Raw genomic sequence first — 25854 nt, forward strand, 5'->3', positions numbered from 1 at the left:
AGTGGCTTGTAGGGTAGGATAAAATACCTGATTATTTATGGCCACCGATATCCTCCCTCGCATTTAAAATTCAAAGCGGCACGAGTTTCCCGCTCGGACTCGTAATGCACCGTTTAATTATTTCCAAAGTGTTATCGGACGGCCAATTGAAACGGGGAAAATAAACGTTTGCGCCGGTCTATTACCGTAGTGTATCGAGATGTACAATCCGGGATTGTATTCACAGAATTTCTATGTTCGCGTTTTGAATAATTCCTGCACCGATTTATGTAATCGAACGTAAAAACTTCACGCGTCACGCGTAAGCGCGACGCGTTCGATTCATAATTAAAAACATGATCACGCAAACTAACTAAGCGGTAAAATGTATGCCCCCTCATGGGAGCATAAATAATTCTTGTAGGATATAATTGAATTTTCTATATAACGTTGAAAATGAATTTCTTATCTGGCTTATAATTTTTCTACAATTCGCTTCTTCTCGAAAACACGCTCATGCATTAGTATATTTTTGGGTGAAGTTCCTTTTAATACCCCCTTTCAATTGACTTTAAAATCCTCAGGCAAACTTCTCATGCATAATAAAGTGACGTGAGTAAGTCACGTGGCGCGGAAATTCTTGGTTCATGAAAAATTGCGGCCATTTTCATCACCACCATCTTACTCTTGTAGACAACAACAACAACCGAGATTTTAAATTCATCTAATCAATCACATCTGTTCACCGTCGTGATTTATGTGGACAGTTCAGTTACGGTGTTTCATTTGCTTTCCATCTCATTTGCTTTCTCAATCGCAACTCTACGAATATCATCTCGCATCTCTTGTTCTCTCGGTCGCCATAATGAATGGCAAAAATATCCAGTAAATCCTGTTAGATGTGTAGGGAGAGAAAAGGACGTTTCCGTCTCGGGATCGTCTGCCAGAATCGTCAGAGGGACTGGCGACAGACGATCCCTGCCCCAGACGCCTATAACCCCGCTTTTCGGAACTCCTATACAGGGAGATTCTCTCGCTACTTTACTCAAAGGAAGTGCCGCCACGATGTAGTATGAATGGACCTAACCGGTTTTACAACGGGGGTGCATACTGTAGCTGTGTCCGTGAAAACGTTTCCATGACAGAAAAGGGCTTGGGTCCATTCATACTGGTGTGGCGGCACTTCCTTTGAGTAAAGTAGCAAGAGAATCACCTTGTATATCTGAATCACATGCCGGGGGACCGCCAGCGAGAACAGATCCAATTCCAGTGCCACCTGGTGGTCGCCGACCCGAGCTAAGGGCGTCCGGGAAGACTCACCTTCTCCCTCCACTAAACGCCTACAGGTGTTAGGTTTAGGTTTAGGTTAGGTTATTTTTTGAAGTTCTTTTCTCATTTTTGCTCATTTTTCTCATTCTGTAGAATCCCAACAAAAATTTTTTCTCAAAAAAGAAATTTCCGCGTCTCCGCATTAACGTTTTATTGACTTACAACTCACGAGAAGTTTGACTGGTAATTTTTAAGTCAATCGGAGGGGGTTGCTAAAAGGAACTCTTACCATATTTTTAATAAGACTCACCGATTGTTGCATATGTTTCAGTTCTGGTCAGCTTACGTGCCTTGCTCGTCTCAGCACCTGGACTCGGTGCAGCTGGCTCTGGAGCAGATCGACCTGGTTCGCCGACTGGTCAACAAGCATCCTGAAAGCATGGTTCTCGTTACTACAGCGGAAGGTGGGCCATTTCCCCTGCAATTCTATGCCTTTGTCACCCTTTCGTATCTCTCTTTACCCCGGTTGTTGTTGCATCGACACAAAGCAACGGTTTACACGACAGCCGATCGTTTCAATGCGACAGAAACCGAGCGTACTGACGAGCGGAGTTCGAATCGAGGCCCGTGTCGTTTGTCGACGAAACTGACATATAGCCAAAGGATGAAAATGAGCGTCGCATAAGGGTTAAACATTACACGCGAGGAGTCGCGATCAATTTTCAATCGCGTTAGAAACTCTCTCGGCAGCGAGCCAAAGCGATTCGATTTCAACCTCCGGCGTACCATCCGCTTCGTCAAAGAATTTTCATCAACCGTTGCCCTATTTTTTTGTCTTCTTTCCGAAAAAAAGAAAGAAACGAATCTCGTTTTCGTCCACGATTAACGCTCCGTTGCGTACCGACTGACAAACGAACAGAAATATTGATTCGGCCACGCGTTTGTTGGTGAACAAACAAATTTTGTGTACCTACTAACCAAACAGTCATTACACCACTTTCAGGCAATTAGATAACTGGTTCAAAGTTCGCATTAAATCATCAGGTTAAGTAAACTGACCATCCTGCGGATCGAATACCACGCGAAACATCCTGCTGTTACCGGTTAAACGTATACTCACCACTCTTTAATAGATTCGCCAAACTGGTTTCAAATAGGAAATTGTTAATTGTCAATCGGTAATTAAGTGCCTCTTACACAAATCAAACGCTACATGTTTCGATGTTCACCTAGATTCAACTAGATGGATATTTGGAACTTTTTGAAACTGTTCACCGATGTACAGAGTGTTTCAAAATAATTGTAACTCGGTTGAAAGGGATACAGAAATGAATGAATATATTTTCTAGTAATAACATAAGTTACTCCCACCTGAATACTCGAATCTCTTGGATTATCCGATGAATCGTCACGAGATAAATGGAGTCTCTTGGACGAAAAGTAGTTTGTTATATAAGGAAAGAAAAAGATGGCCACTTTCAAGCGAGAACGCGTCTTCTTTTATGATATGGATTCCAAGTTCTCGAACGAGTATTCACGGTGACGATGATAATAACGGCGAGTGGTTGGTGGGTGCGATTTTTCCACGACGTCGAAAGACGGATCAGAGATGTTCGACGCTTGGCGTCTATCCAAGGGAACTCCTGGCGGACGACGTTGAATGGGCAACCGGAAGCAAACACAAGACGGTAAGTTCGGGACGTTGGTCGACCTCGTTCGTTTCATATCGTACGCGCGTAAATCTCGGACGAACGGACGAAGAGGAAAAAGAACGAAGAACGAAGTTGTTTTCCAAGCACGTTTTAAGAAAGAAAGAACGAGTAAGGGTGCCATTTATTACCCACGCCTGCGACGTCCCCGCCAACTACTTGATCGCAAGCAGGAATTAATTAAATTCGAACAAGTCGAGCACCAAGAAGATTTCGATACGTTGAATTTTCTTAAAGCGGAAAACTCGTGAAATTCTTTTCGCCGACACGCTACGCCAGCCAGCCTCACCCTGACATTGGCGCTTGGCCAGAAATTCTGCTGGTGTATAACTTCCGACGGCCCATTCTGCGAACAAATAGCGAATGGTAATTCCCGACGTTCGTCGACCCCCAAGCTCGATTTCATATTCTTCGCGTGTGAAGCTTTTGCCGTCGCGCCGAGGACGTCGTTCTTCCAGCTCCTCCACCGTCGAACGGCTTTCGTTTTCGAGAATTCACTGACTACGCGATTTGCGACTACGACATATGTATGTATTCGGTTTAGAAACGAACTCCGTTCGTTCGACACTCGGATCGCGTATTGACTCGAAGAAGGCTCACAGACGAATGAACTTACAGTCGCGCTTCGTGTTTATCCGAAGGGATTATCTCTTGCTCGAGCGCGACACCAACTCTACCAGTTTCGCCGAAAATATAAACATTGTTCCTCCGTGGCACGACGGTCCCTTCGTAGATTCAGGAGGTCTCATTTGTAATATAAAAACTACGAATAAGACCAATAAAGTGAAAAAAACTTGTACAGGTTCATAGTCCTCAAAGGATCGAACAACGATCGCGAACGAAGCGTACAAAAAGATTCGTCGATAATAATTTGCTCCCCCCCCCCGGTAGAATGCGAATGTAATACGCGTCTGATGAGAAAATGTCAGATAACTAGGAAGACGCGGCCGGTTGTAAATTCCAAACTGAAATGGAAAAATGTCAAGCCATACCGAGCGTTCTACCACACGTTCGATAAGCCGAACCGCGGCGACTGCATGTCGGCATGCACATACATATGTAAATAGACGTGCAATACACAGCCTCTGTATACTTCACTCAAACGCACAAACAGAACGATTGTTCAAAATTTACAAGCTTTTTTTGACTCTGTAAAAACGCTACGCGCCGCACTCGTTGACTGATCCGTACAGCTCTGAATAGAATTTAAACATCTCTTAATTCAGTGTTTTCTCGGAGTTGTTGAACAATATAATAGAATACAGATTTTTCTTCAAAGCATAATAAAAATAAAGAAATTTTTCAAAACCATAACTGAAAATAATTGTTAAAAATTTTTGCTGGAATTCTCAACTGCTAATGTGTCAGTTTGAAAAGTTTCAAGGTAAAGCGTAGCTCTAAAGAACGATAACTCAAGATGTCTAACCCGAAGCTCAATTTTCCGAAGGAAGACAAAGACGAACTGCAGATGTTCTCGTTTACAATGTTTTCACACGATTGAATCCACTGGTAGAGAACCTTTACAGTCTCGTAACGTGAGGTAAACGCGACAGGAAATGGAGGATCTATAAAACCGATCGGTTCAACGAGATATAAAATGAACCGATACAACGCGTCTCGAATAAAGAATGCAACCTGAACAGGATAGATCAGAAATTTCGAAAGAAATGGAGAAACGTTTCGGAACGTTAACGTAGATCGACTGATACCCTCGAAATTTCAAATGTAATTGACCACAAACACATACACGAAACTCAGACGCGTAGGTGAACGAAGTGTAGGTGAGTACGAAGGTTGGATATAAATCAAAGGGTGCAGTAAATCGAACTCAATCGACGGCACACGTTTCTTTTTCGAACTGCTCTTCCATTTCGTGTTTAATGCAGCGTTATCGGGGAAAGGAATTAAAGTTACCTAGAAAAATGGCGGTGCGATCGGATGCTGGATTTACAAAGGGTGCTCCAGCGAGCAACAGAATTGTTGCAACATTACCTTCAGAAGTATTTTGGGATAAACTTCCGAATAGATTCCACACCCGATTTTTTTGACCTTGATATATATTATCGGTACATATATGCGGTACATATATCGATATTTCTTTGTTAATAACTTTTGAATAAACAATAGTCGCCGACTTAAACCTATATTACTCCTATATTACTGTTACTCAGGAGGGTGTCCTTGATAATATATATCACGGTCAAGAAACTCGGGTGTGGGAGCTATTCGGAAGTTCAGCCGTATTTTGAAAAAGAATTGCTTATCTGTCGCAATATAGTCTTCTTTCAAGGAGCAGAAGATAGCAAGTGTCTATCGACGACCCTATCATGACTTCAGCCAGGATCAGTGCAAAGTGCTCGCGTATATCGAAATGAAATTACGACGGAACGAGACGCGGCAAAGTTTTAATAGATCGCGCGGAAGTAAAGGGGCTTGGGTGAATTCTCTGGTACAGGCTTGAAACCCGCTCGGACGACGAGTAAATTCTCGCAGCCACAGGATCGTCCGTCCATTAACGCGAACTCGGTACGAGCTGGTTCGATCGCGTGCGGTCGAAAGCGGAAAAGTTCAAGTTGCCGCGACAAATGGCGTTTCGACGCTGAACATACCCCTATTCCTCTCGATCGGACACGCACCCACGATCGTATACATGCATATATACATGTATATATATATGTATCCCGGAAGCGGCCACCTAACGCAATTTGTACGCGGTGTTTTAATCGAATACGAACGACACCGAGCCCGCGAATCCGATTTCACGGAGCCCGATAAAGGCCACCACCTTTACACGGGCCTGGCTTCGATTAAAACCATTAAACCCGACACTCGGGGAATCGAATTCGCGGCAGGCTGGTTAAATACTGGCAAAATATCGGCCACAAGGAGGATTTCCCAAACGTATCGAGCGTTCTTCGAAAGCCTACCGTTCCATTATTTCGTGGCCGGATTAATCGTGCCTCGTTTACGCTCCGTAATTAATGATCCGCGTGATAACGCTATCCCATCCTACGCGAAAGGCTGCCATTGGATGCTTTAAATGATTCTATTAAGCGAAAGATCGATGCTGACAGATAAGTTTAATTAATTTTCAAGAAGAATGATACGTACACAGTGTGTTTACCGTAAACACAGGAATATCTCGTGGACCATTGAAGACACGATAAAATTGTTTATGAGAAAAGTTTATGGTACGAAGAGATAAATATATTTGAAGAAGAATCCTCTTTGTTCGTAATAATTAGCCTAACGATCGATAGTTGAGAAAATTTGTGATAAGAAGGGAAGTTGTAAAGACCCTTTGATATCTACGTATGTACGATTAGGATAATAATAATAATGGCAATGGAGAATTTTGAAGGGAGATTTAACGTGTGATTTCAGGTATAGAGAGAGCGCACAAGGAGGGTAGATTAGCAAGTCTGATAGGGGTGGAAGGGGGCCACGCAGTTGGAACGAGTCTGGCGGTTCTGAGGATGTTGTACGAGTTGGGTGCCCGATATCTCACACTTACGCACAAATGCAACACGCCTTGGTGAGTTTACCAATTGAGATACTGACTAATTATGCTAGCATCTTCCCGAACAGCATTCTGAAAATAGCATTGCGTGTCTGCCCGATTGTATAATCGGTCCTTGTAATCGATCTACATCTTTCGCTACGTTTATGGGGCAATCATAATACTCATTTTTTATCAAACTATCATGAAAGCAACTTAATTAAAAATACAATTTATGTTAGATTTTCTATCTGGAATAACAATTAAATTCGTTGAAAAAGAAAAGTATCCAGATGCTCATAAACGATGGTGCACGATAATTTATCATAATGCGCTATCATCATGTTCGTACGCGATGATTTGGCAAAAGAAATATTGCAAGACGTTTTATGCACGAGGAGAACGCATTACCGGAAGCGAAGAAATAAAGATACGCCGGATAGCCAGTATATTGCACAGCGAATAACACCGGCTCAGCTATATCGTTGCATAATAAAAATGTTTCATAAATGATGCAGCAATAGAGAAACACGAGATACGAGCGTGAAACTTTCGCAACGAACGTTTCATCTGTCACTTTAAAAAAAAAAAAAATTGAACAAAATTAATCCTCGCGTTTTATCTATCGCTTAAATATAAAATAAATAAGCACCATCACTCGTAACTGAGTCCACCATCTCAAACAAATTTCTGCAAATTATAAACACTAATCTCTTCATAATTGCATCAAAAAGATACTAAAGAACGATTCGTTTCTCTGTATACTGTTTTTAAATGAAACATCTTTTCGACTGTCAAATAAATTGAATTTCCATTCAACGTTAAAAGCTGGAAATTTCCACGGTCAAAATTGTCAGCGTGCAAATATATAAAGAGGAAGGAAAAGTACGACCCGGTTTGCGCGACAGATCTACGAAAATTTCTGTCGAACAGGAAATCGTATCGGGGCCGAGTTTCGATAGGAAGTAAATTCATAGACGTGTGTGTACGATATCGAGGACGCGTATCGATATTTTTTCGCGACAACGTCGGAACCGTTTCAGTCGGGAAACTCGTGAAAAAGAGATTTAGAATTACGTAAGGGTCGTGACCCAGCAGCTGGTGGCGTCGGACGTCGGCTGAAATATTATTCTAGGACAAACAATGAACGAATTTCCTTTTACGAGACGACATCGTTTACAGCCACATAAGTAAAAGAAAAAGAAAAATAGGGACGAAAGAAAACGATAAAAAGCTTCGAACGAACCGACGACTTTTGTGTCTGAAACGAGTATATTAACCCTTTGCAGTTGCATCTATTTCAATTTTTCTATGATCCATGTTAGTAGTATTTATAATAAATAACGTGAAATTATATACGATGGTATGTTGACTGAGGGTAGACTGATTTGATAGCCGAGGTTTAAAATTATTAACGCGATCGATGATCGATCGATACTACCCTTCGAACTACTAAATTTATGCCACCAGTAAAACCGTCGTCGCGTCGTCGTTTATTTATACGCGACATCACATAACAAACGAAGCACGATGAATTACGCGCGGATTAATGGAACCGTAACAATATTATCTGCGTTTTGGTATTTCCGGTATCGACCACAAGTTTTATGACTTTGAGAGAGATTCGTCGATACGCAGATAAATAGGCTATGAAAAACTTCAATTGTGCAATTGTGTACCCCACGACGTTCTATTACAAAATGCATGCACGCTGAAAATTTGGAGAATTCATCAAGTTCACGGATTTATTTGACCGATCCAACGACTGATTATCGTCCGGTCGCTAACATAGCGAGATTCGAATTAGCGTTCTGTTTGCCAGCTTAGATGCATCGCACACTAATACGGACGATTATCGCCCTGGAATTGCTTCAACTCCTCGGGGTTAGCTCCTAGTCTACCCCTAGCACGTTTCATCTACGTAATCCTATCAACGTGAGGGATGTTTACGAATCTGCCGCGCCAACGTTATCATAGACGACAAATTCGTCGAGATAGCGAATACAGATATCCTTCGCCGATAGAATTAACATTCGCACTAATCTCTACATGAATTTCTATTATTCCATTCGGTTTCTTTTTAAATACAGTTACTGTACTCCACGAGGGTCTCAGAATTGTATCAACTTAAATGACTAGCAAACAATTCCAAGAACTTTCTGAATACCTGCCGCACGTAGAGTCGTAGCTGAACGATGAAAGGAATTCGTGGCTGGAATCAAGACGTTTGTACACCGTGTACCGCAATCACTGTAGTCATTAGTCCGACAAAGAAAATTCCGCTCGCGTTGCTTAGTATTACGGACATGAAACTCTATGATTAAAGGGCATTGTAGGACGGCAGGTAATGCTGAGAATTGTTACCATTGAGTTACTGACCTATTGGTTCGTTAGGGCAGAATGCAGCACAGCGGATGAACCTGGTCAAGTGGCTCGCATCGGTGGCCTCTCCGATTTCGGCAAGGTAAGTAGAAAAATAATCTATTTCTTTCTCTTGGTCGTCTCTTGAAATACCTCGAATCAATGTAGCGTGACGGATCTCTGTTAGGTGTTATTTTCAGACGCACAGAGATCTGAAACAAAAATTAATTGAAATATTAATTACGATTCGAATTATTTTATTCGTCAATGATCGACGCCACGAATGTAATATAATTTTTTCTAAAATTCAAAGTCGGAAAATTCAAGTGTCTAAATGTTAACCTAATAATTAAGTTCGTTGATTGTAAGCCGACAGTCCTACCGCTTTCTCCCTAATTGACACGAATTACCTCGCACAGAGGGAAGAAACGGAACAGCTACAACTTTCTACCGGCTCTTCAGGTAGATAAGTTACCTCGGTTTTTGTCTGACCAGAAGTGGAAGACTGGTGGTGGTTCTCTCTAGCCACAAGGATTTTCCAAAGTGACGAGGAAATTCGATGTTTTACACGGTGGATTAAAACATCCTGTAGCCGTCTGTCCGACTAGTTGCGTTTGTGCAAAATGAAGACTATACATTCCCGCTCGTTCGTTTCCAACCGAACTAGATCGTAAATCCATCCTGGCTTTTAGCCCCTATCTGTTCAATGTGCCATAAATACCGGATGCTTGATGGGAATTTTGGAGAGAAATCAGTCCATTTAAATATATTTTTTCGGGACAGCTCAGGTATCTTGTCTTGTTAAAGAATATTGTTGTTTTTAATAATATTTACATTCACTAATTAGACGAAAGTAATAAATTTATACTTATAGTGTAATATATATAACTAAAATGAATATTTGCGAAAATTATCAAACACTATTTATGACATCCAGGTCGAAATATTCGCAGATTTTTCCTGAAACACTGCACGTATACGATAGAAAATTATGGCCCGTATCGATCAGCTTCGTTAGAACAATCGTTCGTGTTTTAAACCTGCATACTTCGAATGATAAAATGCCCCTTTTAAAATGGCACGTAGATACGAGGCAGTTCCGAAGCTTGGAACGATCGAGGAACAGATACGTTCGATCGAAAATAGAAATCGAAATGGTGCATGGATGAAAAAAGAAAAAAAATTCGTCTAGCTTCCGGGGAAAAACGTGGAAACGAATTTATTTGCCGACTGGTAGAAGTCGGGCAATATTACCGAAAGTGCGTGTCTCTTGAAAAATAGAAGAAGCAAGAGTGTACGTTCCCAAAAGCGTACTCCATATTCGAAAATGTATGAAAAATAATTTTTTCGACAGTGTCACTCTAATATCATCCGCTGCAATATGTAGGATCCAAATGGAATTGAAGTACCGCTGTAAAATGAGGTCATTTTTCGTGTAAAAGTAACATGTAGAATTATTTTGGCGATCAAAGGATTGAAAAGAAATATGTAAATTAGTAATTTTACTACTTAAATATGAAAAAGCAGATTCTACGTAAGCTCCCAGTCGTGAAAGTGTCAAGTGGTAATTTTGTCATTACATCAAGAGTTCTTGATTTCAATGCGATTAAAAGGAAGACGAACGGTACTTCAGGTGATTTTTCAAAATTCAGGCACCGGATGAGTTACGAGCTTGCACTCGCTAGCGTGTTCTATTTACCGAACGTCAGAAGAACGCTAGACAGCCCCTGGAGGGATGTTTTCCAAGGGAGAAAATGTATGAGAAACGACTTTGGGACTCTGACCGCGATATAAACCAGTCGTATGCCCCATGGGTAAGAAACGAAAGACACGGGTAAAATATTATCGTCGCGTTAAGCGATCTGTTCCGGTTTCCTTTTAACCCCTCAACCAACCCCTGCGTTCGGTCAATTTCATGAAATTATTTTCATTGAACATTCAGGTTTTTCACCGTGGAAAGATCGTTGCGAGAAAACGAAGGAACGGTATAGACAATACTGAAAGGATATACGTAAGTTACGAACCGGAAGTGCATTGTGTTAGGTAGTTACAGATATTTCTTTCTACGTAACCTCTGCGACAAAAGCTGACGTTCCTCGAGGGCGTTTCTTGGGCGGGAAAAAGATAAAGAGAAACGAAGGGTGAAATAGAGCGGTGGTATGGATACAAAAACAAAAAGAAAAGAAAAAACAGGAATGTATGAGAAACGAGTTGGAGACTGTAGTCTCTCGACTTGGCCCAGAGAAAAGTTCAACCGGACGAAGAAAACAGAAGTTAAAAGGAAAGAGCCAACGTTTAAATATTCAACGAAGACCGTTTACGCTTTTCTTGCGATTGCTTTAGACTCGTTGGAAATCAGCAACCTCGAAACGTTTGTTTCACTTGCCTGGACGAATCGAAAGTTGCATTCTTGACTCGATTGTTCCTTTCGAGAACTTTAACTAAGTATCTCGTTCATGGTCTATCTTGGTTAGTTGCTTGTTTAACGAGTTTCAAACCCTCTAATAGAATTCCTCTGGAATGGTATATGTAGAACTATTTACCTAGGTATAAAGTAGAGGTATAAATTCGAGTATTCGAATTTCGAGTCAAACAGTGATCGGTCGGTCGAGCCAAGTCGAGCGCTTGAATTTGCCGAATTACTCGATGAACTGTTTGAAACAAAAGCGAGCTACTCGAATATTCATCTTCAAGTAAATCGAAGTTTTACGACGACTCGAATATTCAAGTAGTTCGATTTTTTCGAGTAGCTCGCTTTTGTTTCAAACATTTTGTCGATTTCGAGTAATTCGGCAAATTCAAGCGCTCGACTTGGCACAAACAATCGAAGCGAACACCTCTAGTATAAAGACAGTCTGATGCGACGATGTGAAAAACCATTTAGACTTTCTGATTCTGAAAATGAATTACACGAAAAAACAAGATTCTTTTATAGACTAAAGGAAAAATCAATGAATAAACATTCGATAGAGATAGTTGAAAGAGTTGCAACTATACTAGAAAACGGTGGTAAAGAACCCATTTTAAGTTTCCACCGCAAAATTCTGAATGTTTCCCCCGCCAATTGTCCTACGTTGTTTCCATTCTTTCCTCTCCGACTTCTCGTTCCGCAACTTTGCCGCATTATCCGTGAAACTTCCTGTCTATGTGCAAGAAGAAAAGAACGAGTCGACCGAAGCTAACATCGAGTTCTCGTATTCACCTTAGACACAATCCTTCTGTAGCCGCAATCATTTCGCTACGAACCCACATGTGAGTTTCGATGAAACATTCTTTATGATCTAAAACAGTCATCTATATGTCTGAATGAAAATGTACACTGTGGATTATCGATCCACATGTACTAAAAGTTTTGAAAATTTTAAAGATTCTAGAAGGTGTTACGAACCGGAAAGGGCGGCTGCGTAGCCGGAGCTTAATTTCGGTTATGGCATTGTTAATGGCTTACCCAGTGCCGTTATTAACACTGGGAGCCAAAAGAAGTAGACGCGGAGACGAACCTACGCATGGCTAACGTAGGGAGCACCAGGAGGTTGGTTATCGTGGACAGACCGCGCCCTTGCTTCGCGTTGGTCTCTGCCGAGTATATGCATCCAACTCCAAATAAGGAAATTTCCGAGACGGGAACGTTACAAATATGAATATGAATATATACATACTCGGTTTGGAAATAAACTCCGTTTAGCCGGCTTTCCGATGAATGATTCGAGGAAGGCTCAAGAACGACTGAATGTACGATCGCGCTTCGTGTATATACAAAGGGATTATCTCGAGCGCGGCATTAACTCGACCAGTTTCGCCGGGAAAAATCGAAAGTATTAGTTTAAAATATTTGAAATCGTTCAAATGGTTCTTTTTTTATCGCTATTGATTCATATCTTTTGATGTATCTGAAGTATAAAAAAAATTAAATAGCAAAATATTCACTGAACGTAAATTTCGGGAAGGTAGCCAGAGGTGAAAGGGTTAACCGGCGGAAGCACCTTCAAAAGACGTCCACGTAAGAAACAAGTGAGTTTTTTTAAACCGTTCCATAGCAGCGTGTTTCGTTAGCCCGAATACCAAAAAAGGAAATGAAATAAGTAAAACGTGTCGATTAAGCCTAACAAAGAGGAATAAGCTCGTTGGAAGTTTTAACTGGATTAACTTTGTTCCATATCACTCGCTCTAACCCCCGCATTGTCGCTGAAGATAAAAGTCGTTCCTATAAACGTATTTAAGCACACTTTGCATGAATTCTCTGGGAATATATGTGACTAACCCCGGAGAAGAATCAGCTCTTTTTTCGCAGAGGCTCATCTGCGCGGAGAGATGGTTTATATACGATCATCCGCTTTACTTTTATATCTCATTCGCTGGCTATATCATTTCTCAACCACACCTGAGTGTAATAAACAGCTACCTCAAGTGGTTAATAAAAATTCCACAGAGTCTCCTTGGAAAAGAAAAAGATCCTCTGACGAGTAGGTATTTCTTTTTCTATTTCCATCCACGCCTTTTCCTTTTGTTTGCATACGAGTCTTTCTTCCGCGAAATTTCGAAAGTGCATTTAGTTCGACGATTCGACAGACACCTGTTCCAAGTATCACCCTTTTCCAGCTGATATCTCGCGAATGAAAGCGCAAACACTCGCGTAGAAACGACAAGATGCAAGCTGAAGGGACGGGGATAAAGGAGACAGAAAAAAGTGGGATGAAATTCATGAAAAGGTACTCGAAACGAGAGAGATAAAAAGAGATGGTAAATAGTGCCGTCTGAAAGCTGTTGCCCGATGATTCTGAAAAATTTGTACTTTTGTTCTCGCCCCTTTACAGTTATCACGTTACCTATCCTCAAAGGGCACCAAAGTAATCCTATATTCGAGTCTGACGCGGCAACTTTTTCAACGGTGAAAGAATGGAGCCAAGAGAGCTTTGCGGGCAAACAGCTTCCTTTCGTTGCCACTCCGAGTGGCAGAATTTACCTTCCAGGTTAAATCGTTATCGCGCCTCGAGAGGAATATGAATTGTTATTGGAAAAATTTTCTATTAATATCGCGATAATCCAATTATCTTAGTTAACACGTGATGACAATTATCTCGCCATCAAGGCAAGCAAATCACGAGCAAAATAAATTAACTCATCTTCATTTCTGATTTTATTACACACTCAAGGGAGAGTATATAACTTGTGTCTGGTTGAAAAATGACTCGGTTAACTAGTTAATCAAGCAAACGAGCCAACGAGAAGTGCAAGTGCAAGTACAAACATGAATTTCCCCGAAGAGGACATTTACTGGATCTCGTCTCTACCTCAACGAAGCTGTGCGAGCAATTCCACGGAGACGTTGCTTCCCAAACAATGTGGGTGCCCTGTGGTCGGAAGTCGTGGCAAATTCAAGAAAACATAACTCGAGAAGAGCAATTAGAGCGAGACCGCCAGCTTTTTCAGACCACGATCGAGCAAGATATTTCCTGGATTTTCTTAGTGGCTACCTACCTGGAGTACCACTGAATTTCAAAGGCACATTTTTCAAGCTGATACGTGACCCATCTTATCCGATATCTACGCCTGGAAACAGTACACGAAGGAGAGTCGAAAAATGTTCAACATCTACGGATCGTTGATTCGACGTACGCTAAAAGCACACTCGGTCGCAGCTCGATGCTTTCGCCTAATTGCCATGTCGGTTTCGAGCATCGAAAACCCTGGTGAAAACAGTAGTGGATAAGAAGCAGCAAAGCATAGACTATTACTCGTAGAACGAGTCATTGTTCCTAGTACAAAGCAAGGTGGATGATTTTCCTCCAAAACGCGAATATATCTCGTTTGTTGCAATGCTGTGAAACAACTAAGCGTATAACATCATAAAAAGCTCGTACTAAGACGTATTTCTTGATTGGTCGCGTGTAGCTTCTATATAAAGAGCAGAAAATGAAGAAAAAGTCTGAGAAGTTACAAGCCTGACCATTCGACAGAAAGAAATTGTTCCCTCGCAGAGCACGGTGCTTTTTTATTTAATAAAGCAGAAATATGGTCTGGTATTTTCGGCTCAAGGGCCGTGACTGAGAGCTGCGGACAGGAGGGCAGAAAATGGTGTTCCCTTTAATCCAGCCTGCCAAATGTGTGTATCGTGACCCAGAAGAAACTCTTCCTTCGGTGCTTACAATTTGAAAATTGTTATTAGCATAAGCGAGTAAAGTTTCTATGACAAACGACAAGTTTGCAAATTAAATGGTACATCTACTTACTAAGACGAACACGGTCGTGCTTTGGATATTTGCAGGCTGATCGATCGCTTATTTCAATGATTAATTACTTGGTGGAAGTTCGACTGAATCGAACGGCAGCGTACCGGTAAATGGAACAGAAGAAAGAGAACAGGAGCAACATGATTTATCGTGCTCCAGTACGGAAACTTTCGCGGGACAATAGGGTAATATCGTAGCTAGGAACAGGGAAGTGTACGCTTAAAGAATGGACGGATATTTTTTTTTCCAAGAACGAGAACATTCTCTTGGATCGTTCGAAACATTAATTACAAACGAGCCGGTACTCGTTCAGAAACGTACAAGTCAGAAATGTACATTAAGAATTTCTTGTCTTATTATTAATATTACTCTCCTGGTCCCCTTCCCCCCCTCCTTTCTGTCTAATCTCATGAAGTTTCTGGCGTAAAGCGTTCGCCATTACTTTACCACCTGAAGAGTCTTTAGGAACTGCATTATCATTCCCCCTCGGCCCTGATCTTAATTCCCAGAATCTATAGACCATCTCATCAGCGTGGCTAAACTTTCAAATACCCCTCCTTTATTAACATCTGCCCCCTTTTCTTATCCCATTCCTCTCCGGCAAATAATCGAAAATTTGTTAATGCAAATAAAACAGTGAAATCCCTGATTACGAACATTCATCGTCCCCTCTTCATAGTTGTCAATGATTTCAAAATAGACCCATCCACCGTGAAACAACGAACACCGTCAAGTTTCCAACATCTGACCGATAAGTTTTGGAATGACCAACCGCCCTTTTCAGGACAGCTGCCAGCTTGTTTCCCAAAGTTTCGTCTAAATAGGCGGCCAAGCATCGACAGTTTCGCGACTGAAGTTGCTGGACAACGATAACAGCGGCTGCCGGGTAACAAACAGAAGTATCAAGAGAAGGAGTTTGACCGTCCGGAAAGAACAGGATAACCGTACCCCGCTCGGTGTCTCGAAGAACTTCGCCTCGATCAAGACTACGGATATTCGCAATTTTATACCGAACTGTCGAATAAAAGTGATAAAAGTTGCAACTTTTACTGCAGCTTCTGTTTCATGGCTCGCTTGACCAGCTGTTGTTGAGCATAAGCGATTTAAGGACATTGCCATTAACCGTCGATGGATATTAGACGCTAAGCCAAACCTGTCTAACCTGCGGCCCGCGGGCCTCTCGTGGCTCTTTCCCCTACCACGGAGCTCGCGCTCGGCTCCCCCCGCTCTTCCAGTTGGTTTCACGACTCTTCTTCTACTTCATAGTTCCCCTCTGTTAGCAGATTTAAGGGTGCATTTCGCGCCTCTTGTTCATCTGCGAGGGTGGCGTACTCTGGGAACTCTGGTTCCCTTTTGCCCATCGAAATTCTAGCATCTAAAGGCTGGTTCAGACACGGCTAGTAATTTAGTCGAGTGACGAGTGATTTAGTAACTTGCTATGTATGGACACTACAGTTTAGTCGAGTAGTTTAATAAAACGATTTAGTCGAGTGGATCCGTTTCATTGGATTTTTCTGGTCGAGTAGGCATCCCCCACCACTAACTAGGCTTCCCTCACCACTAACTAGGCTTCCCCCACCACTAACTGAGCTTCCCCCACCACTAACTAGGCTTCCCCCACTAATTGAGCTTCCCCCACCACTAACTAGGCTTCCAAACAGACCTGTCCGGACGCATTTCTTTAGTCAAGCGATATATGTATCTTGTACTCTCGATTTCCAAAGCTCAACTGTACTAGTCCAGACACTTTTCTCTGCGCCAAACGGTTTAGTAGTTAGTAGCTAGCTACATACTCGCCACTCGACTAAATTACTAGCCGTGTCTGACCCAGCCTTAACTCATGCTGTGAGAAACCACTACCCCATACTACTAGATGATGGGGGAAGTCTAAAGCGGTAAGAATGAGAACAGTGGCTCTTTCGCTTCTAGCAGTTAGACAGGCTTGCACAAAGCAATCAACATAAAAAAAAAGATACGTGGCTGTGATAGAAACGGTGAGTACCTTTCGAAAGGATCCGCGGAAGAATGAAGCCCTATTCGTCATCCTGTCGGACTACACGGTGTTACGCCACCTTAACCCGGAGATTCACGAGGGTGGATTCTTTCAATGTCCAGAAAAAAAAAAATATATCTGCCGTCTGACTTGTGCCCCCGAAAGAAATGAATCGCCCAGCCAGCGTATCATGAAAAGCGAAATCGCCGACCTTCGCCTAACTTTCCTCCTCGAAGAAACGCTTCGCCATCATTTTTCATCCCCTAAACATCCTCTTTTTACGTATTCTCGCGACAACCGTCGTCGCTTCCAGATGAAGAATTAAAGAAGACGATACACCTCGGTTCATTTCGTGGGAAGAAATTTCGTGTAACGTCGAAACAATGCGAACAATTACACGAGAACGAGTGTAATGGTACGAGATGATAAATTGTTAGGTATAATGGAAGATTCGGCGACTTTTATGAAGCTGTCGCATTTCTGAATATCAACTCTATGGAGTGTCATCCTGTGTTCTGTACAGAGCGTCCTCGAAACGGCGGTACAATCGAAAAGGCGTTGAATCTATATGTAAATTTAAATCGAAAAATGTAGAATAAAATTTTGTTCATACGGAGGCGTCGTTTTCCAGAAAAATGACTGGATATCTGTCAAGAATACGTTTCGTTGTAGAAACATTGGTTTTATTCTATCTTCCTGTCGTTTCTCTTGTTATCCGATAAATAAGAGCCGAAATACGACTATTTTGCAGTAACGCGTCGATTGTGCGGAAACAGTCAAACACACGTGTTTGACTATGATAGATATTCGAAGTCGTATTTGTAGAAATCGAAGCATGCAAGCAAGCACGAAGCAGCGAATCGAATCGAGTGTTTGTGAATAAACGGAAGTGTCACAATGTTGTCAGCATAGGATCTGGAATTTTTGTATTTATTTTAAAAATTACGAAATGTACGTAGAACAGCAGAATACAATTGTTATTATTCAAAATACAATCCCTTCGTTTTCCAATTTAAACTTTCCTTTCCCGATAATCATTCGATTATATTGAGGGGTTAAGCCACTCTAGAATAAGAAGAAATAGGCATACTTTGGGAACTTTTTTTTTTTTAATGATGGAATATATCCAAATTCTGTAAGCATGCCTTTATTTTGCAACTAATAAACTTTAAAAATTAATTTTTGTATAGTGATTCAAGTGAAAATATGGGCTCTGCAGCATTTCTTCGATGACGCCTCTTTTTTGTAGGGCTAAACAGCCGGACCAGCAGCTCTTGCAATTTTTAACTTAGGATAAGAAACCAAAATATTTTCGATTGTATATGACAACAGCTACTGAACTATGTAGGATTTTTGCAAACATGGCGTATTTTTTAAGAGAAAATGTAAAATTTCAAGAAAAAATCGCCAGAAAATTATTTATAACAAAAGAATTTCGAAATTTCGAAATTTGAGTAAATAGAGATTTTTCCCACCCATAATCTTTTGCCATATCATATTTAAGATATTAAGGTACTTTTGAAGCAAAAAGAAATTTCGATTTTTTCAAAATTCTAGAATGGCCTAACCCCTTAAATTTGTTACGTCGGTCAAACCCAATATCAAAATTTTTAAAAAATTGACGAAATATAATGAGGAAACTTAGAGAATGAAGGAAGCGAATGTCCGTTTCGTTCCATCTTAAACGATAAGCGTCAACGATGAAATCGAATTCTGTATTAGCAACAGTATCTCGGAAGCTTGACGTCAGATACCAAGAACGATATTTCCGGTCGTGACAGCAGTTTTCTCGATCGAACCTATTGGAAATCTCTTATCTCGATGAAATACTGCTTCCTCCAGGAACTCGCTTCCTCTGCAACCTTCTCTTTTCTTTTTTCTTCAACTCTCGAAAACGCGAACGCGGTTATTAGACAGAAATTTGAAACGTAATTTCTGAAGTTGTCAAAGTGCCGGAACAAACAGTGCACGGGGGTAACACGCGTGTGGAATACCGAAAGTAACACGATTTCCTCCTAACTCGCCAAACATCAAACTACGAATCTCTCGTCTTTCCGTTCGCCAATTGGAATTCCTCGCGAACAAAGCGTCTAAAGTCTAAGGGAACCGGCTGTCGTGAATTTCAATCTGATCAGTGCAACATTTGTAATAACCGTCACGGATTACGCGTGAAAGTGTTGCCAAGTAACCGAGAACGATCCAACAGCAGCGCGTTTCAACTTTCGCATCTAATTTTCGAAAACTTTTACAATCTAATATTTTAAATTAAATTACATTCATAGCGTCGTTCGCTGATTGCATCGACGCGAGTTATCCCTTCAGACTCTTTGATTCTTCCAGCTGTTCTCTCTCGAATAACGTCGCGTCGTTGAGACTTCTTTAAGCCGTATTAATCCGAGACTTTCGATTCCCAAAGTAGTCTGTAAGCCGAGGAAATAGCTTGGCCGATTAAGATGCTCCGTTCGTGAAATCTTTGAAAGTAGTTCACACCGAAATATCTCTGCAGAAGAGACAATCCGTGTTCGTAATACTCGAAACTCGGTCGAATTATCCTTGCAAACTTTTCCAGAGCATCGTTCTCGAAATGAATCGGCTAGGAATGATGGTAGACCTGTCGCACGTTTCCGTACCCACGATGCTGGTCGCCATGAAGACGTCGAGGGCACCCGTTATTTTCAGCCACAGCAGCGCCCACGCCCTTTGCAATTCCTCGCGAAACGTGCCTGACCATGCGCTACGACGTTTGGTAAGTAACAACATCGATTCCCCGTTCGTAGCCAGGATTTTACAGCGATTCTGAACAGTCGACAACCTAACGAGTTATTCTCCTCTTTTCCTGCTTTCAGAAGCAGACCGATGGCATCGTTATGGTCTCCTTCTACCCCCATTTTATCAGCTGCGGTGAGAAATCGACGTTGGAAGATGTGGCTGGTAAGTGTCGATTGTTTGTTCAAACATTGTTGTTAGAGGAATTTTTTTGGAACACATTTCAAATATTATTCGATACAAATTGCCTCGTTATCCCGAGGGAATCGATTTTCTTCGAGTCGAAATTCCTCAGCTAATTCTTCCCCTTCCGGCCTGAATCACCGTTACCTCGCTCGTTGTTCCACAAAGCTTCGTCCTCCTAGCACAATTCTCGTCTCATATTCTGGGATAAAGGCTAATTGAAGGGGATGCTGGAATCGCGTCTAAATTGTTCCTTCTTCTCTTTCCCTTCCGTTAATATGGTTCCTACTCGGCTAAGCCGCGACTCTTACCGATTTACACCCTACCATTCGGAGAACAAATACCAGCGCGTTTCCCCGAAAGGGTTAAGAACGCTATTCAATAGAACTTCGAACAAATGTCAATTTTCTTTTCATCCGTGAAAAAAGTGAAAAAGCGAATAAAGGCGATTATGGAAAGAAAAATATTTAAGTTATCTAGGGCGTGGGTCAATTCATACTGGCGTGGCGGCACTTCCTTTGTGTAAAGTAGCGAGAGAATCACCCTGTATATCTGCTAGGATTAGGAATACGCGTAAAATATTGGAAGAGTGGGGGGAGCCGATCGCGAGCTCCGTGGTAGGGGAAAGAGCCACGAGTGGCCCGCGGGCCGCAGGTTAGACAGGTCTGCTTTACATCACTCGCGTTGAAACCGTGCAAGGTCGGTGTTCCGAGTAAAATTCCCTTTTCTACATGGAAATAAAACACAAAGGAAAATCTATGCAATCCACCAGACATTCCATCCGCACGATTTCGAGGATGAAAGAAGAATAAAAAGTATTCCTCATCGAACGCAAGTTGCAGAGGGAAGTCGACGACGGGCAATTGCACTTTCATATCCGCGAACCCTTTGTGATTCATGAGACGCGAGCGTGGGTAACTTTAGAATTTCAACGCGAACAGGCGCGGAACTCGGCATTTTCTCGTCTCCGTTTTCCCGCAATACACTTTCCCACCGACTCCTCGCATTTCCGCTGCAAAACCGAAGACGTACGTTCGCGTGCAACATAGTCTTTCCTTGATTAACGGATGGTGTAAAAAAAGGAAATCTCTCGCTACTCGGTTCTTTACTTAGCATCACGCATTCTATTTTCCTTTTACCTTACCGAACTGTGAGCTCAGCCGGAAGAGCAAGTAACCATTTAGCAGTGCCCCTTCGTAACACGAAACGGTGCTCGATGAAACTTTGAGAACGCACGCGTGATTCCGAATTCTCTCAGTGCATTTCGTCTCGTTTCTGGTTTGTTTGCACTGGTGACTTTTTTTTCATGCCACAAAGTGAAATACCGGGACGAGGATTACTAGTTTCACGCGTCCCGTGTTAACCTTCGCACTTGGTGCGAGCGCGTCGCGGCGCTGGGAATAGCGAAATGCATCCAGCAGGAAGCAAATATCGTGGTCCCTGTGGGGTAAAAAAATGGGGGTTGGAACACTGCGGTAACGCTAAGCTTTCCCTCAGGAGCCAGGATTTCATCCGCGGTACTATCGTTTGATCTTGTTCCTCCTCGTCGAGAGAATAAATTTTTTAATTCACTCGAATATTTTCGTTCCATTCGAAAATAACGGGAAATTTTTCTATAGGTCGACGAAAAAAAAAAAAAAGGATCAATGAAATAAATACCGAGGCAGGAATTTTGAAAGAGAAATTTCTGATCGAATCGTCTATCACCGTTCGAAAGTTTTTACTCTTTCATTTGATACATTTCCGTTCGGTTGATATTCTATCGAGTGAATAGGTTCGAATTTACAGAGATACGCGTAGTATAGGAACTTTGACTAACTCGTTTTCGAAACTAGATCGAATCGTTCGCGTGTGACAGTCAACAACTTCTTTTAAATTCTTCTTCTCAAAGGCGAAGTCTGTTCCAAAAGAGCGTGTTTGACGTTTAACGTTGTTTCGCGAGCCAGCCGAGAGAAGAGTAAAAGGAACAAAACTAAAGTTCCAATAATTTGAACAATGTTCCATGCGTTACGATCGATAGCTCTCGGTTCGTTTGAGAACGCATAGAGAAAGTCGATTGTATCTTTTTTGATCGACAATTATCCATTCTGAGGGGTAGAAAACGATGCATTTCCGTGCGCGTTAAATCGCTCGTATCGCGGAGGAAACGTTGAGAGAGTTATGCTCACGGACAGGAAGCGTCGCGTTAAACTGACTCGTGGTAATAATTTCAGCTATGCGCTCGCTCGTGTTAGCCCATTGACAATATTACCGTCATGATTGATTCCTCGTTGCACCCTGCTCGACGCACGCTCGCTGCAACGCAACAATTTCGACCGCTTAACACGCTGACTGACCATTTCGTTTAATGAAATGGTCACCAAACAAGAATAGAGAAAGTATTCTAAACAGTAATAATATTTCACTAGTGACACTATTCATTTTGAACATAATCGTTTTAATAAAATTAATTTGATTTACTTATTTCCTATTACAGCTCACATCGATCATATAAGAAAAATTGCTGGAATCGACCACGTTGGAATAGGCGCCGGCTACGACGGAATCAATCTGTAAGTTTTTTCAGCTCGATATTTTTTTAATTTATAAACTTTACAGTATATACATGTAAGTACCCAACCCACTCGATTAACGTAGTGTACACCGAACGGAGTAAAAATAAATTGAAAATTAAATTTAAATTGTCGCTATCTCGATAGTAATTTATCTATCCGATGTAATTCATTTCAAAGCAATTCCGATTCATTAATTTAGATTAAAGATAGCACCATCGAACGTTACAGAATTTTGAAATAATAATACTAGGTAGACAACGATGCTCATTTCACGCTTGTAAAAATACCCTTACGAGACTTCTAGTAATAAATCACGAGAGGGTTGCCAGGTCACGGGCGAGCGTAACAAATGAGGAAATTTTAACGAACGCATGGTGAATCAGTGACGAAAAAGAAGAATTTTCTTGACAGCGTTTCTTGTTTTCCTCTGTACCATCCGCGATTTACGAGAACCACCGTACAACGACCATAAAGCACGTGTGCTTTTTAACGCTTACTGGAAGCGTTGACCGGTGCCCCATAAAAACGTAACGATCAGAGTTCTTCCGGCCTGTTCTTAACAGCATATCGTCTTTTCTCCGCGCCTTTGTATCGGAATAGTTATAAGACCATTTCGCGAATAAATTCCACGGGATTCTTTTCTAAAAAGTCAGCACACTTTGCCGCCTCCGAGTAGAGTTCGATAGTGGGGAAAAAATGAAGAATACGATAATTCATCGAGTTTCGTTACAAGACATTTCTGGTTACTTCAGTCATATTTATAGCGAAGATAATACTAACTGAAATAACCGAGCGCATACGCGAGATGCGCTAAAAGCAGCTTCAACTGGAAATATGGCGTGCTATTATTGCGATGGCTCATTTTGTTTGCATTAAGCTCTCTGGAAGGAAGTATACAGATACAGAAGAGTATTTGAACGTACGGTACGGGGTGCGTTTGCACTCGAACAGGGTGCATCGCGAGCTTAACTATTAACGCCATTATTATTTCCCTTACTTTTATCTACTTTACCAACCGCTAATTACAATTTTTTTTTTAATTATTTTCACATTTTCGCGTTATTTAACGAACTTAGAATGTTAAATGTAGGAGAGAAACAAGGGTGCAAAAGGAACGGGAGAAACACGGGACTATCGGTGGGTCGTGTTTGCGAGACTGCGAAGCGTTATACGCGCTCGAGGCTGAAATCAGAACGCCGGCCATTAAACCGCGCGGAAAAAGAAGAAAAAATCATAGAGAGGCAGCGTAGGGAAAAGGGGAAAAAAGGGTGTGGACAGCAGCTGCTAAAAAATTGTCGAGGCTTTCGAAATCCGCACGAAAAACACGCATGGGCGTGGCGAAATGCAGCTGGAAGAGTTGAAAAACAAGGTAGCAACGGGAGAGACGCAAATTACACGTGGCGCGATAGAAAAAACAGGGTAAAGAGCAGAAAAGAAATATCTACCATGTCACCGCTCGAATATCCTTCGTTTGCAACGTTCTAGTGGATTTATCGACGAATCGAACGTATCAAGTTATTTCATTATCTTCTATGATCTTAATATCGTATCTCAGGTCATTCTTCGATTCAATTTGTAAAGAAGTTCCTCGATTCTGATGAAAATCTTTATCTCAATTTCTGAAATTTAATTTATAGAGGGTGCAGTTTCCAGAGAATTTAATTTACAGGAGGATCGATCGGGTATGGCGCGAGTGATTGGAAAATTGAAAAATTTCATACAGATGGACGGCAAAAGGTTGGACGAAATTCATGAATATTAGAAGTCCGTGTAAAAGTTAACGCACCGTATCGAAACATCGTTTAACCGTGAACAGAGGAGATGATCGATCAATTAAAATAACTTGTCCGCTGCACACACATTTTTCTGGAGGTACGGCAGTTGGTTAACTGAAATGGAAAACTGGGCCAACGGCTAATAACAAGTTGTACAAATTTAACAAAGTAATTATTGAAACAATTTTCATCGAAGAGACCCGACTTACGAACCATTGAAACGAGGATAAATGCCGATGGGAATGGTTCGCTTCGCAGAATCGCTGCTCTGATCGAGTATCCTTAACGAGCAGAGCGCGAGATAACGATACGAGAGGGTTAAGTAAACTGAAATAAGCGAGGATCGACTAATCGCGAGAAAACTCAGCTTGAAAGTCGACGATTCGAAGTTCAACGAACTGATCTTGGTGCTTATCTTTCCGCAAGAAAGAAAATCTCATTTTCCTCGAACACAGAAAACGAACTTGTCGGAAAATCATTTTATTCTACGTTGATATTTATTTTCGAAATACAAATGGATCATTGAAAAGTACATGTTTCACTTTTGAATGAAGTAAAAATAATGGGGTTTTAAATTGAACAATAAATCAATGTTGATGTGAATTTTGAAAAAAAAAAAAGAGGGAAACGCGAATTTATTATTGCAGAGTAACAGCGAATCGATAAAACTCAATATTCATGTTAATTACGTAAACCAACAGGCTTTTAAGGGATATTAAAATTCACATTAACGTAATCTCAAACGGTCTTCTCTACGCTTTCCCGTGTATTACGAGATATTGAAGTATGGATTCACCGTTAACGTCATTAATTATTTCGTAATAATGTCATTACAAAATAATTATAAATTTGGCGTGTCGAGAAACGAAAATTTTCACCGTGGCGTATCGTTAATTACTTTCGAAAATGTACGCTCTGTCGATACCTTTCCTGTTTAAATTATTATAAATCACGTGCGAATTTTAATTCCATCGTCGCGATGATAAAAAGAAAAAGGGATAATGAATGTATAAATGCAGATTGTATAACAGACGAAGAATTTCAGGAGTTGGTAACGTTTTACCAAACTATGAGCTACAAACTCTTGGATACGATTAAAATTCATCCAACGGCAAGTTGCAGAGGGTCAGGGTTGCGGTGAACCCCGAAGTAACCGTTAATCTAATGGCGTAATTACCTGTAGCTGCGAGCAATTCGTGGTTTCCCGCGATAAAACGAGCAGAACAATCGAAAGTATCAAAGTTAAGAACCGCTTACGTTGATCTGCTGGTTTTATCTCAAATTCAGACTGACATGAATTTAAAATAAAAATAACAGATTTCTATCTACACGTTACATTATCCAGGAAAAGAGATTTTAACTCGAGGAAATCGTAAAAAACTAAAATTAAACGAGATATCTTTCAATGACGTCAATCACATTTTAAAACATACCGAAATAGAGATGCAGGTTTCTGTTTTCAAGAAAATCAATGTCGAGAGGAAATGGTATCGTTCCCACGGCTAATCATCAATTATCCCGTTCGATGATCTTGC

At 41.3% G+C, this 25854-nt stretch overlaps 1 protein-coding gene and 1 long non-coding RNA gene across 4 annotated transcripts in view; one reads left to right on the forward strand and one right to left on the reverse strand.

Annotated features, from left to right (window-relative positions):
- The window catches only part of LOC143306116 (uncharacterized), a 98655-nt gene extending 96976 nt beyond the window's left edge, over positions 1-1679 (reverse strand). Inside the window, exon 1 of the long non-coding RNA XR_013063538.1 lies at positions 1559-1679. This is a non-coding gene — a long non-coding RNA (uncharacterized LOC143306116). The remainder of the gene's footprint in view (positions 1-1558) is intronic.
- Positions 1-25854, forward strand: part of LOC117600326 (dipeptidase 1) — a 59047-nt gene that overhangs the window by 25206 nt on the left and 7987 nt on the right. For all 3 annotated transcript variants that reach the window (XM_076692644.1, XM_034315630.2, XM_034315628.2), the window contains 6 exons: positions 1580-1712; positions 6342-6492; positions 8851-8920; positions 19610-19786; positions 19887-19971; positions 22466-22541. In XM_076692644.1, the coding sequence (XP_076548759.1) occupies positions 1580-1712; positions 6342-6492; positions 8851-8920; positions 19610-19786; positions 19887-19971; positions 22466-22541 (692 nt within the window). The remainder of the gene's footprint in view (positions 1-1579; positions 1713-6341; positions 6493-8850; positions 8921-19609; positions 19787-19886; positions 19972-22465; positions 22542-25854) is intronic.

The sequence above is a fragment of the Osmia lignaria genome, chromosome 15, assembly GCF_051020975.1.
Source record: "Osmia lignaria lignaria isolate PbOS001 chromosome 15, iyOsmLign1, whole genome shotgun sequence".
Classification (NCBI taxonomy): Eukaryota; Metazoa; Arthropoda; class Insecta; order Hymenoptera; family Megachilidae; genus Osmia; species Osmia lignaria.